General features: G+C 30.9%; 1 protein-coding gene across 1 annotated transcript; it reads left to right on the top strand.

Annotated features, from left to right (window-relative positions):
- Positions 1 to 79: 79 nt before the first annotated feature.
- Positions 80 to 14,223, top strand: LOC134707946 (myogenesis-regulating glycosidase-like). The gene is made up of 3 exons (XM_063568118.1): positions 80 to 476; positions 5,286 to 6,732; positions 8,380 to 14,223. The coding sequence occupies exons 1-3, from the start codon at positions 144 to 146 to the stop codon at positions 8,646 to 8,648; spliced, it is 2,049 nt and encodes a 682-aa protein (XP_063424188.1). The 5' UTR covers positions 80 to 143; the 3' UTR covers positions 8,649 to 14,223.
- Positions 14,224 to 14,440: the final 217 nt, after the last annotated feature.

Raw genomic sequence — 14,440 nt, 5'->3', positions numbered from 1 at the left:
GGCCAGAAAACAAATAAATTTACATTCATGAAATGCATATTTTTGGAAAAGGTAATTATTTTTCTTTTTGGTTTTCAACTAGACCTAAAACCCGGAAGGTTACATGTGTTTACAGAAAATGGTTGCCTCCAGTGAAAATAAAAATGCGTTTCTCACGAAATAGAAAAATTAAGTTATTTAAGATCTTAGGAATTTTAACAACTGCCGTTATAGTTATTCTATATATACTAGCGGCATTGAAACCTAAAGTAACACCATTATATGCAAACGGTGTTGTTGAGGCGAACATAGGAGATGTCAGGTTTGACTTCTCTACAGGAGTGTTTACATTCACCAATAAAGAACAAAATGTGTATTTAAAGGGATTCGTGTCCGAAACTCTGAGATCAACATCAGCTTTATCATGTAAACCAAAGAGTAAAGCATCAGATAAGAACTATTTGTGCTTGGTTTGGATAAGATATGCCAAGTTAGAGGTAAGAAAACAAGGTAACAAGGGGTTACACTAAAAACCTGAAACTGGACATGAAAAGACTTGAAAATATACTACTAAACTTTTCAAATTGCAAGAACTTTTTTCATTATTGGATGGAATTTTTTCAAGTTGGAATCTTATTAATTGTTGATATCCATATTTCATTAAAATGTTTTAAATTAAAAATAAGTTTTTGATGCCAAAAGTTGGACCTGAAATAAGAAATGTAAAGACCTGAAGGGACCTGAAAATCTATGGTCGGACTCATTCAGACTTCAATTACTTTTTGTCAAGCCTTCGACTTTAGTCGATAAAGCGAGACTAAGCGATCCTACATTCCGTCGTCGTCGGTGTCGTCTGCGGCGTCAACAAATATTCACTCTGTGGTTAAAGTTTTTGAAATTTTAATAACTTTCTTAAACTATACTGGATTTCTACCAAACTTTGACAGAAGCTTGTTTATGATCATTAGATAGTATCCAGAAGTAAATTTTGTAAAAATAAAATTCCATTTTTTCCGTATTTTACTATAAATGGACTTAGTTTTTCTGCGGGGAAACAAAACATTCACTCTGTGGTTAAAGTTTTTAGAATTTTAATAACTTTCTCAAACTATCCTGGGTTTGTACCAAAGTTGGACAGAAGCTTGTTTATGATCATAAGATAGTATCCAGTAGTGAATTTTGTAAAAATAAAATTCCATTTTTTCTGTATTTTACTATAAATGGACTTAGTTTTTTTCTGAGGGGAAACAAAACATTCACTCTGGTTAAAGTTTTTAGAATTTTAATAACTTTCTCAAACTATCCTGGGTTTGTACCAAAGTTGGACAGAAGCTTGTTTATGATCATAAGATAATATCCAGAAGTAAATTTTGTAAAAATAAAATTCCATTTTTTTCGTATTTTACTTATAAATAGACTTAGTTTTTTCTGCAGGGAACCATTACATTCACTCTGTACTTAAAGTTTTTAAAATTTAAATAACTTTCTTAAACTATCCTGGGTTTGTACCAAACTTGGACAGAAGCTTATTTATGATCATAAGATTGTAACCAGAAGTAAAGTTTGTAAAAAGATTACTCGTTTTTTTTCTGTAATTTACTTTTAAATGGACTTAGATTTTCTTACAATCATAAAATAGTAACAAGAGGAACATTTTTTATTGATTTTTTTCCTCATTGTTGTTGAGCCTGCGATTTACAGCAAAAATAGGCAAGACACTGGGTTTGAACGCTGTATACATACATGTATCACCCAACTATTTTCATTTATTTTCAAGTTACATGTAGATGATTATATACGGTATCCAGAAATACAGGCATCAGAACATTATTATGTTATATGCTAGACCACAACATATTTTTTCTCATAAAATTTGGGATCAAAATTAAAATATTTTTTAGAAAAAAGTAATGCCCCCCTTAAGTTAGGTGGTCAATTCTTTATAGTCCAGTCAAACTAAGATTTAACCTCAAACTAATCGCAACAGAAATTGATTTAGTTCTAATCTATATTATTATGGCCTTTATATACACAGAAAAAAGTCAAACTTGAGGAAAACTCAAAATCAGCATTTCTAATTCCTATGGAAATTAACATTTGAAGGGGAGATAACTCTTGCAAAAATGAGTCTTTTTTGTCAGTTTTTGGTTGTTTTGTTTGAAATTTATGTTACGTACGAAACTTTGATGGGGTTATAAGTTTGTATTTGACTAAATTATATAATCTTCTGCTCATGAAATGTACAAAACTGAAGTGTTATGGGTAGTTTTGTTTTTTCGTGCATTTTTCATTAAATAAATTGCAAATTTGAAGCTTTGTGACCATTTGGAAAAAATAATGTGAAAATTTGGTATTGTTTACATCTGTTTATTATATTTTTTCAGCATTTTACTTATCTGAAGAATCTTTAAACCACAAAAAGAAAAATACATGCTTTATTATTTTGATTAAATTTGAGATTCTTTACCTTGTCATGCTGAAAAATTCAATAAATGGTCAACTTATTAATTACGAAATCTAGATTATTGCTTGATAAAAGATATAAAAATACCTTGAGAGTTGTTTGAAAAATTGGATATCATATATATCTATACAAAAAAAATATTTGATTAACTTCTACAGTAGCATCAAACTCTTGTTTGACAATACATATCACAAAGTCTCTGTTTAAAAACCATAATATGATCTAAAAGTTACATAAAAAATGATAACGGATTTTGTGAATACCACAAATCATACAAATACACGAACTAAACATTGCTTGGTCACAAATTCAACTATAAACTTTACAAATTAAAAATTTAAGCATATATATATCAAATAATTAGTGAATTCAGATTAATGCTCTAACTTTTTTTTATCACCAGTTGCAATATATATGTTCTACAACGGACTATATTCCCCAATATTCTAGGCCTGCAATAACCCTTTTATTGTTTGGCAATAAATTGGTTTTAACTTAGATTTTGTCGTTGATGATGTTGTGAATTTTGAAGATTTATTGCATGCTAACTTTTGGATCTTTACTGCATCAGTATTGTTTGAAAATATATGCTTATAATTTAAAGTATTTCAGGAACAACAAATCATGACTATGTAAGTGAAGCCTTGTTTTTTTTCTTCTAAAACTCAAAAACATACATTTTTTGTTTGTTAAGGAATCAATTAATCAAGCTGCAGGCTCCAGGTTCAACTGTTGAACTGAAATAATTCTCTTCTATGGAAAATTTCTATATAATTATATTTGTTCTGGACCATATAAGTCATGTTAGTAAAACATAGTTACTTGTATAAGTATTTTTTTAAGAAAGATTAATGGGAGATAATTCACACCTAGAAAATGAAATAAAAATCTCACAAATTAATTTTACCAGAATTTATTACAGTACTTACACCTTCAAGTAAATTCAACATGTAGAAATGACTTGTTTAAGTATTAATACCCCTGACCGAATTGATAAGATTTTTCTTGTCCATGAATGATATTTGCAAACTCAATTATTCCAAAAAAATATATTAATCATGCAAAAATGTAAAATGATACAAGTCTTTATCCTGCTTGCCATCAATGTCATTCTTATAATCTACAGTACAGCCTGTGACTTTCTCTTAGTAATGTCCACCCTCTTGTATGGTCACCTTTAAATGGTGACCTTTTATTGGGGTATTCAATCTTGAGATGTTGGCCATTTATTGGGGTCATAAAACATAGGCTGATGTTTTATCTAATTATGTTACCTGTTGAAATCAATCAGGGTTGAAGTTTTCTGCTAGTGTGTGTCATTAAAATTTACCTGTGCATACATATGTGTAACTAATGACTCTATTGAAATTGACATTTTAACCTTTTCTTGAAATTATATAATAAAATTTTGTTTTAATTTTCGTTCATTTAAATTACTTGTTTATTTGTTTTGTATGTTTTGATTCTGCTTTTTTTTCTTTTGTTTGAATTTTTCTTTGTTTTATTCACTTTTGTATCTTATTCTTTTAATTTGTTTTTTTCAAAGTTTTTATTTTGTTTCTTTTCTTTTCTTTATTTAAGTATTTTTTATTTGTTTTTATTTTTTTAATTCAGGTTTGTATGTTTTGATTTTGTTTCTTTTTTTCTATTTAAGTATTTTTTATTTGTTTTTATTTATTACATTCAGGTTTGTATGTTTGATTTTGCTTTTTTCTATTCAAGTATTTTTTATTTGTTTTTATTCACTTTTGTATCTGTCACTTTTTAATTTTTTTTTTCAATGTTTTGATTTTGTTTCTTTTTTGTTCTTTTTTTTTTATTTTATTCAGGTTCAAGTATGTTTTTTCTTTTTAAAACTTCTTTCTTGTAAGAATTTCGTATGTTGTTGCAGTGTTGGAGAAAGCTGAGTACACATATTTTGAAATAAATAATATTCTTTTTAAACCTTTTTTTTTGTCTCTTTCAGGATTGGATTATCCAGTCATGATAAAATTATTGATGTGTCATCAGATAATAAAGTTCTTATCACATTTATTACACTTGCCATCAAAGTTTTTCTAAACATAGCATGAATAATAAATGTAATATTTAAAATTATTTTCTGAAGCAACAGCAATTTGTGAATCAGTTTCATAAGAAAAGAAAATGATATGTGTTAACAATTTAATGGTAATGTTTAACAAATATATTAAGCATTTATAATTATAATTAGTAATGAAACTTTTGTTTAAAATGCACAATGACATGCATTTTCTAGTATTCAAGGATAGTTGGTATATGCATGTATTATGTCTAATTTGTTGCTCATGGCTCTCAAAAGTAACATTTTCTCAGTGGTTATGATACTGTGGATTCATTTATTTTTGTGAGTATCAATTTTCGTGGATTGCTGAAAACTAGCATATTTGTGGATATTTGATTTCGTGGTTTTGGCAATCTCTACATATACAATATATGCCTATTAAAATATGAGCTTTCATTGAACATTTGAATTCTTGGTTCACCTGTACCCACGAAACCCACAAAAATTGGTATCCAACGAATAATAATGAATCTACAGTACTTACATTGTAATATGGGTCTCATGGTGGTCTAAGCGTGATGTGGGATTTCCGATTTTTTGTAAGCGTGACATGTTAAAGTCAAATTATTGTGCCATGAAAACGGAAAATGAAGTCAAGCGTGACATGGGAAATTACAAAAAAATGAATAACTTACATACAAACTGTAAGCCAGAAACTGCAATCTGACAAAACAGTAAGCGGAATCTGGGATCAGAAGCCCCACCAACCCCCCTCCCCAATCTGACCCCCCTTAATCTGTTGATCTTATATATTTACAGGTGATTCAACACCAACATGATAGCTGCCACGATGTCTATTGGACATCAACAAGTCGTGACTTCACTCCACATGATTGCTTCACCCTACGTGGACCACATCACTGGTTTGGAGGTTCCTTACTGTCCAGTCAGTACATGCCACTGCAGTATGCTGAAGTTCCTATGCAGCCATATATCACCAATGATATTTTATTTAAGTCAAAAGTTGAAAAAGATCGTACCAATGTTTTTGGTAATGTTGTTGAGAGATTTTGGATAAATTCCAATGGAGTTGGTATTGTAGTTGACAGTAGTGTTCCTTTGCATGTTAGTCTGAACGAATCAGGAAGTAGTCTTTTATGTTTCAAGGGAGATTACAATGAATCACCATTCCCTAATCCAAACAATGAACCTCCATTTTTGAAATATACAATTTGTAAAGAAGATAATGTAAAAAAGATGAGAGATTTTTTCCAGAGAACTCACTTTGAAAAACCACAGGGAATTCCAGATTTGTCTGTTATGCAGAAAGTAACATGGTCTACTAAAGCGAAGTATAAATCTGGATTGAATCAGAACGTAGTTTTAAAATATTCATCAAACATTACAAAAATTGATAAAAGGAAAACAAATTTTGAAATATATGAACCTTATTCATCTGCATATGGAAATTTTGATTTTAGATCAGATTTTTTCAGTAACTCAGCTCAAATGGTTGGTATCTTAAAACAGACCCATTCTGATGTCAGTGCTGTTTTAACACCATTTGTGTCTGTAGATAACAACACTAGAAATTTTGCACAGAATTCAGCATTATTTATTCATGACAATGGAGGGAAAGCACCTACACTGACTGGATGGTATGGTGGGTTAGTTGCAATTCTGGATTTTTCAAATCCCAAAACACAAGAATGGTATAAACAAAAACTAGAAGATATGAAAAGTAATTTCAATCTTAAAAATTTTACTTTCCATGGTTGTGAAACAAATTTTATTCCGTCAAGTCATAAATCACATCAGTTCTTAAAAAATCCATGTACATTTATTCAAACTTTTATATCAAATGTGATCAAATATGGCTGCCAAGTGACATGTGGTCACAAAACACAAAAATTCCCAGTTTATATACATCTAAGTAGCAGAGACTCTACATGGAGCCATTATAATGGACTCAATAGCATCATTCCTGCTGTTTTGACTCTTGGTATCCTTGGTTACCCCTATGTTATTCCAGATGTTATAGGAGGTAATGGATTCAAGGGAGATAATTTTAATGAGACTTTATTACCTGATAGAGAGCTGTACATCCGCTGGTTACAGGTAGCTACATATTTACCTGTAATGAAGTTTTCCATTCCACCATGGGATTATGATGAAGAAATGGTGACATTAACAAAAACAATGTTAGAGAAGAGAGAATCTATTTTACCTTTACTTGAGAAGGCAGCAAGAGAAGCAGAACACTATGGTAAAAATCGCAACTTGTTTATTTTACTACTTGTAATTTAAGCAGTTTCTCCATAGTTATTTAGAATTGTATGAAGGATGAGGGTTGAATTGTTGATGTTTGTAATGAAATTTGCCACTTACATAATCATATAAAAAGAAGATGTGGAATGATTGCCAATGAGACAACTCTTCACAAGAGACGAAATTTCACAGAAATTCACAACTATAGGTCACTGTACGTCCTTCAACAATGAGCAAAACCCATACCCAGTACATGTATTCAGCTATAAAAGGCCAGAAATAAAAAATGTAAAACAATTCAAACATGAAATCTAAGGGCCTTATTTATGTACAAATTGCAAATAATGAAGAGAAAACAAATACAGATATGTAACATACATGTAGCAACAAACGACAACCACTGAATAACAGGCTCCTGACATGGGACAGGTACATACATAAGGAATTTGGCAGGGTTAAACATGTAAGCACGCTTCAAACCCTATCCCTAATCATGGGACAGTGGTGCAACAGAACAAATAAGGCATATAATTATACATTGTACATTCTATGTACATCACTGAGTGTAATATGGAATTTTCATAAGGCTTCTAGGTAAATTACTGCAGTTATTTGTTTCTGGTTTGCTGCCTTGAGGCTACTGTCTAATAAATATAATGATTCAACTTCTACAATCACACAAATTTTATAAGAATAAAGGGAAATAAGCAAGTGTATCATGTATATGATGAAGAATTTCAAGGAATTAGTTATCATGCAAAAGTCTATTTTAATATTATAAGTCATGTAAGTACATACATTTTGCAGCATCAGCATATTAATTAAACCAATGAGATATCATCTGATAACAAAATAGATTCTTCACAGTGTACAGTCAATAACAAATGATATCAAGGCATCCCAGGGAATTGCATGTACATGTATGATTAAATCTGATTTTTTTTTCGATATGAAAATCTTTAAAAGAACAGTTTATGAAATGGTTTTGTCACACAAGCTAATTATGTGGCAAATCATTTGTCATGTTTGTTGATTGTTGACTAGATGATTTTATATAATCTATTAGATAAGAAATAAAGTGAAACATTATCAAAATGTACAGAACATACAAGTAGAACTTTACACTTGTAATTTCAGTTGCCCGGATGTTGATATAGGGTTAATCATGCTAATTATATATTCAGTTTTGTGACACTCTTTATTTAAACATTGTCTCATCTATTCAGGTACAACCACATCTCATTCCTTGGTTTGATCAGTTAAATGTACTATAAGGATTATGGAATTGACAAGAATATCATTGTTGTTAACATCTTTACAGTAAACAAATTCAAAAAGGCCCATTCATCATGTTCATTTTAATATTTTATTGTTAGCTCATTGATTGAACTTTTGGATTCATGTCAAAATTATTGTTAACATCTTTATTATATATACTTTTTTTACTATTTTATCTCAGAGTTTTTTGTACAGAATTGCCGATAAAATCAAATTAGAAAAATAAACTAAATAATCAAAATTGATAATTGTATTAACAATTTCTAATACACAGCATTTTGAATCTATGGTATGTGTTTTCACTATTACAACCATAGTCCATTGTTAATGATATATTTATTATATATTTCATTTCTTGTATTAACAGGGTCTCCCATTATTAGACCATTATGGTGGGTATCACCAACAGACCCAGATGCACTGGCAATAGGTAACCAGTTCTTGGTAGGAGAAACTTTACTTGTGGCACCAGTTCTGTCGCCAGGGACAACAGAGATTGATATTTATTTACCAGAAGGTACTTGGCATGATGAGCTCAATGATAAATATTGGGACGGAAAACAATGGCTGAAATCTTACAAGGTAGAACTTCATCAGATTGCTACATTTACACAGGCTAGAACTATTGGTACATAGCAGAATATTGTAAAATTTATTGTTAATTTGTCTATTAAACCTATTTATCATGGTGCTAAAAAACTAACAAACCAAAAAATGCATAATCAAATCAGATTTGATCATTTTGTACATCCTATTAGACATGCTTATAATGCTACATCAATTTGACTGGACATTGAATTCTTAAACTCTTTTATAGGAGGGGGGCAGTTGAGGGGTAGGTGCGGTGGTTTGGGGTTGACAAAATTGTCAGTCAATTTCATGCAAAACTAAGAATCCTTTGATTATTTATTTACAAATACTCATGTTATAAGTAGGCCATCATAGTAATTATTTTGAAAATTGTAAAAAAAAAAAGAAGAAAAAATCCAGAGCATTGTTAAGTTTGAGTAGATATGGTTAACCCCAAAAAATGTGCCAACCAGACGTCTTAAAAGCAGACGTGGAAAGGAGATGCCCCATTTCTTTGTTAGGGGTAAATTTCAACTCTTATGTCCTAATCAGTAAATTTCTGTGCTGATATTAAGTAAAGTATGAAATCAAGAAAAAGGACCTTTCTAGAGACAGTACATTTAAACATACATAATATAACTACATGTACTGCTAGTTTGTATTGTTGGAATCATATCCTTGCAGATTTATCAGAATCCTAAAATTTATGGATACTATAGCTATACCTATAGTGTCGCCCTTACACATGTTAAATAATACTGCTGAGAGAAAATAAAAATATTTTTATGGGCCAGCTGAAGGACACCTATGGGTGCGGTAATTCTCGCTACATTGAAGACCCATTGGTTGCCTTAGGCTGTTGTCTGCTCTATGGTTGTCGCTTTGACATATTCACCATTTCCTTTCTCAATTTTACAATTTAGAATTTTAAATACATTTGTATTACTGACTTTGAACATCTTTATACTATACAGGGCATGATAGATTATTCATGTCAACAATGGTCAAAAGGCATGACAGGGTAATATACTGTTTATATAAAAAGTCAAAATATTTCTGTGATAGTTTGAATGTACAATGTATCTTGTATATTTGAGGGGGAGGGGGGAAGATTTAATTTTTAATTTGGAAGTATTGACATTTTTTATGCACAATTTGATTTGGTGCAATATCACCAAATTGATATACATGTATTACAACTACCGGTATTAATAAGTTAAAAAAAAAAAAGGTTTGTAAGTAATACTCAATTGACTGTGTGAAATTTTTAAGTTCATATTATTTTTGTTATAAACCACATTTTAGACTTTCTTTTTTCTAAACCTTATATAAACATTATGATGAGTGATTCATTCAAATAAATATATATATTACAGCATATGACTGAATTGATTGTTTATGTAAATATTTAGTTTCTGTATTTTAAAGTATGTTGCAATTTTGATATTTTTATTGATATAATCAGTTTATATAATTATCAATCAATAAACAAGAATATTTATGTAATGATGCTGTTTAACATGTTCATATGTAATCCAAAATGTGTGATATTTATGCCCCACCTACATAATGTTTTCTGGTCGTCTGTTTATCCATTCGTCTGTCTGTCCTGCTTCACGTTAAAGTTTTTGGTCAAGGTAGTGTTTGATGAAGTTGAAGTCCAATCAACTTGGAACTTAGTACACATGTTTTCCTATGATATGATCTTTCTAATTTTAATGCCAAATTAGAGGTTTTACCCCAATTTCAAGGTCCACTGAACATAGAAAATGACAATGCGAGTGGGGCATCCATGTAACTGGACACATTCTTGTGAAATATAACCATGTTAATTTTAAGTTGACATTTTGTATACATGTATGTGACCTGCATTTGTTTTCACCCTTGCTCTTTTGTCTATTTAATGATGTCGTTTCATAGCGAATCATGGCTATTCCTTACTTTTCTAGTTTAAAAGCACTGTTGACTTATCAGTCTTTCTTTTAGGATTTGAATTTAATATACTAATCATGCTAATAGTTGTCTTATTTTGTAAGTTATTCTTGGGCAAACAATAAAAATTTTGATTTGGGGAAATTGAAAATACATGTACGTAACAAAGCTAAAGAAATTCTAGAATTTGTATCTAGTAGGCATGGAAGAAATATGTTATTATGAATGATTTATACAAGGCCATAATTGTTTTTTTGAGTTTTTTCTTCCATCTATTGTCTAGTTTTATTTGATAAAACTTCAAAAAAATGAATAAATGGAAGTTTGTATCCTTTTATTCCCAACGATTATATAAAGTGCAGTATCTCTTAAATGTAAAAAAAAATTCAATGAATCCAACTTCATATTATGTGTTATGATATATATATATGCAAACAGGAATGATTACACAGCTAAATAAATTTCCAAAAAATTACACCTTATTTGATGTAAAATTGTCTTCAATACTTAAATATCAGGGGGAAAAAAAATATATTTGGTGCTAGATATAGTGTGTATTATATATAGGTGAATGCTGGTAAAAGCTATCTGTAATAAAAATTAACAAGTTATACTAATATTTAAATTTGAAAGTGCTTTCTTTTGTTGAAGTCTAGATATTGACCTCTACATGTTATTTTCTTTTTTCTGTATTTGCTGTATTATTGCACACAGCATTTCCTTTATCTTCTTTTTATGGCCCGCAACAAAGTTGTCAGTGCTATATTTTTTACAGAAATTCTGTAATTCTGTCATTCCGTAACAAACCATTATACCGAGTGTTTTTCTAAACGCCTTCTGATATTTGGCTGATTTTCAGCATGTGAGTTAACCAAGATGAGTTACAGATCAAGTTAAAGTTTGGTTCCGCTAATTTTTGCCAAAATTTAGGGTTTACAACTTTGAAAGTTGACAAAAATTACAGTTATATTTTATATTTTTCTACACACCTCCAGATTTTGAGCTTATTTTTGATATGTGAGTCTACCATCATGTTTGTGTCCACATGCCTTATTGAAATTGCAGATTTTTCAACTTTTTGAGATGGGGCCATTTGTGTCGTTTTGACCCATCTAGTCTGTTATGTAATTCAAAATGTGTTACTGATTAGCTTCCACTCTTTTGTAACAGATAGTTTTTGCCAATGATTTTTGTTATGATTACATTTTGCAAACAAAGATATTCATGATAATGTGCCATAATTAAATTGTTTATTATTAATAATTTATTAACCAGAAAATAAATTCAATATCTTGAATTTTTAGCTCACCTGGCCCGAAGGGCCAAGTGAGCTTTTCTCAACACTTGGCGTCTGTCGTCCGTCTTCCGTCGTCGTCATCGTCGTTAACTTTTACTAAAATCTTCTTCTCTGAAACTACTGAGCCAAATTTAACCAAACTTGGCCACAATCATCATTGGGGTATCTAGTTTAAAAAATGTGTGGTGTGACCCGCCAAACCAACCAAGATGGCTGCCATGGCTAAAAATAGAACATAGGGGTTAAATGCAGTTTTTGGCTTATAACTCAAAAACCAAAGCATTTAGAGCAACTCTGACATGGGGTAAAATTGTTTATCAGGTCAAGATCTATCTGCCCTGAAATTTTTAGATAAATCAGAGAATCCGTTGTTGGGTTGCTGCCCCTGAATTGGTAATTTTAAGGAAATTTTGCTGTTTTTGGTTATTATCTTGAATATTATTATAGATAGAGATAAACTGTAAACAGCAATAATGTTCAGCAAAGTAAGATTTACAAATAAGTCAACATGACCAAAATGGTCAATTGACCCCTTAACGAGTTATTGTCCTTTATAGTCAATTTTAAACAATTTTCATAAAATTTGTAAATTTTTACTACCAGTAACATTTTTCCACAGAAACTACTGGGCCAAGTTCATTATAGATAGTGATAATTGTAAGCAGCAAGAATGTTCAGTTAAGTAAGATGTACAAACACATCACCATCACCAAAACACAATTTTGTCATGAATCCATCTGCTTCCTTTGTTTAATATTCACATAGACCCAAGGTGAGCGACACAGGCTCTTTAGAGCCTCTAGTTCCATTTTACAAATGTCAGGATCTTCTTAAAAATTTGAGCACAGTGTCAGAATTAATTTTTTTTAAGCAGGTCATTTTTTGTAAAAATAAAGTACATTTAGTCAGTTCATTGTACTGCCGTTAAAAAACGTGAGTAATGTTAGTGTTTTATTGTGTCCTGGGCTTATTCTGTTAACATTGATTATAAAAAATAGTTTCAAAAGCATAATGTATAATTTTATATGCTATGTATGTTTTGATTGCCATGTGTGTTTATCTGTATATATGCCATGTATGTCAGTGTGACCTTATTTAATGATGTACCTGCAAAACGTTATAAATGTTCAGACTTTTTTTCTAAATGCTTTCAGATATTGGGCTGATATTTGGTATGTGAGTTATCCATGATCAGTTACAGATCAAGTTTAAGTTTTGTTCTGCTCGGTTCATTTTTGCTGTTATTTGGGGCTTTGGACTTTTATAAATATTTGAAAATCAGTTTATAAACGGACCTCTTTTCTAAATGCTTTCAGATATTGGGCTGAATTTTGGTATGTTACCTAGATTAAGTGTTTACAACTTTAAAAAATGTTGGAAGTCATAGTTATACAGAATTTTTTTCTATATTCCTCCAGATTTTGAGCTGATTTTGGATAAGTGAGACTACCATCATGTTTGTGTCCACATGTTTTATCGAAATTGCAGATTTTTCAACTTTTTGAGACGGGGCCATTTGTGTGCTTTGACACATCTAGTTTTTGTCGAGCCTGCAACTTTTGTTGCAGAAAGCTCGACATAGGGATAGTGAACTGGGGGCGGCTACGACTGCGGCGGCAGCGGTGTTAGCTCACTTCTTAAAAGGTTTATATTTTAGAAGGTGAAAGACCTGGATGCTTCATACTTTGTATATAGATGCCTCATGTTACGAAGTTTCCTTCAGTCACATGTCCAATGTCCTTGACCTCATTTTCATGGTTCAGTGACTACTTGAAAAAAAAGTTCAGAATTTTTGTAATCTTGAATTCTCTCTTATTATAAGTAACAGGATAACTATATTTGGTATGTGCGTACCTTGCAAGGTCCTCATGCCTGTCAGACAGTTTTCACTTGACCTCGACCTCATTTCATGGATCAGTGAACAAGGTTAAGTTTTGGTGGTCAAGTCCATATCTCAGATACTATAAGCAATAGGGCTAGTATATTTGGTGTATGGAAGGACTGTAAGGTGTACATGTCCAACTGACAGGTGTCACCTGACCTTGACCTCATTTTCATGGTCTAGTGGTTATAGTTAAGTTTTTGTGTTTTGGTCTGTTTTTCTCATACTTTATGCAATAGGTCTACTATATCTGTTGTATGGAATGATTGTAAGGTGTACATGTCTAGCGGGCAGATGTCATCTGACCTTGACCTCATTTTCATGGTTCAGTGGTCAAAGTAATTTTTTTAAGTTTTGGTCTTTTTATCTAATATTATATGCCAAAGGTCAACTATATTTGGTGTACTGAAATATATTATGATCTAAATGTCATTCCTGCAGGTTTGATTTGACCGTGACCTCAATTTCAGGGTTCATTGCACAGTGTTAAGTTTTTGTGTTTTGGTCTATTTTTCTAAAACTTTAAGTAATAGCTCATAAGCTCAACTATATTTGTTGTATGGAAGCATTGTTAGCTGTAGATGTCTACCTGGCATGGTTCATCTGACCTTGACCTCATTTTCATGGTTCATTGGTCTTTGTTTAGTTATCTTGGTTAATGCTAAGTTTATGTGACAGTTGTAATAAAGCTTTATACTTAGGACTATCAACATAATATCGCAATGATTAGTAAAGAAGGCGAGACAT

This window comes from Mytilus trossulus, chromosome 2, assembly GCF_036588685.1.
Source record: "Mytilus trossulus isolate FHL-02 chromosome 2, PNRI_Mtr1.1.1.hap1, whole genome shotgun sequence".
Lineage (NCBI taxonomy): Eukaryota > Metazoa > Mollusca > Bivalvia > Mytilida > Mytilidae > Mytilus > Mytilus trossulus.
This window is presented reverse-complemented; position numbering and strand designations above follow the sequence as displayed.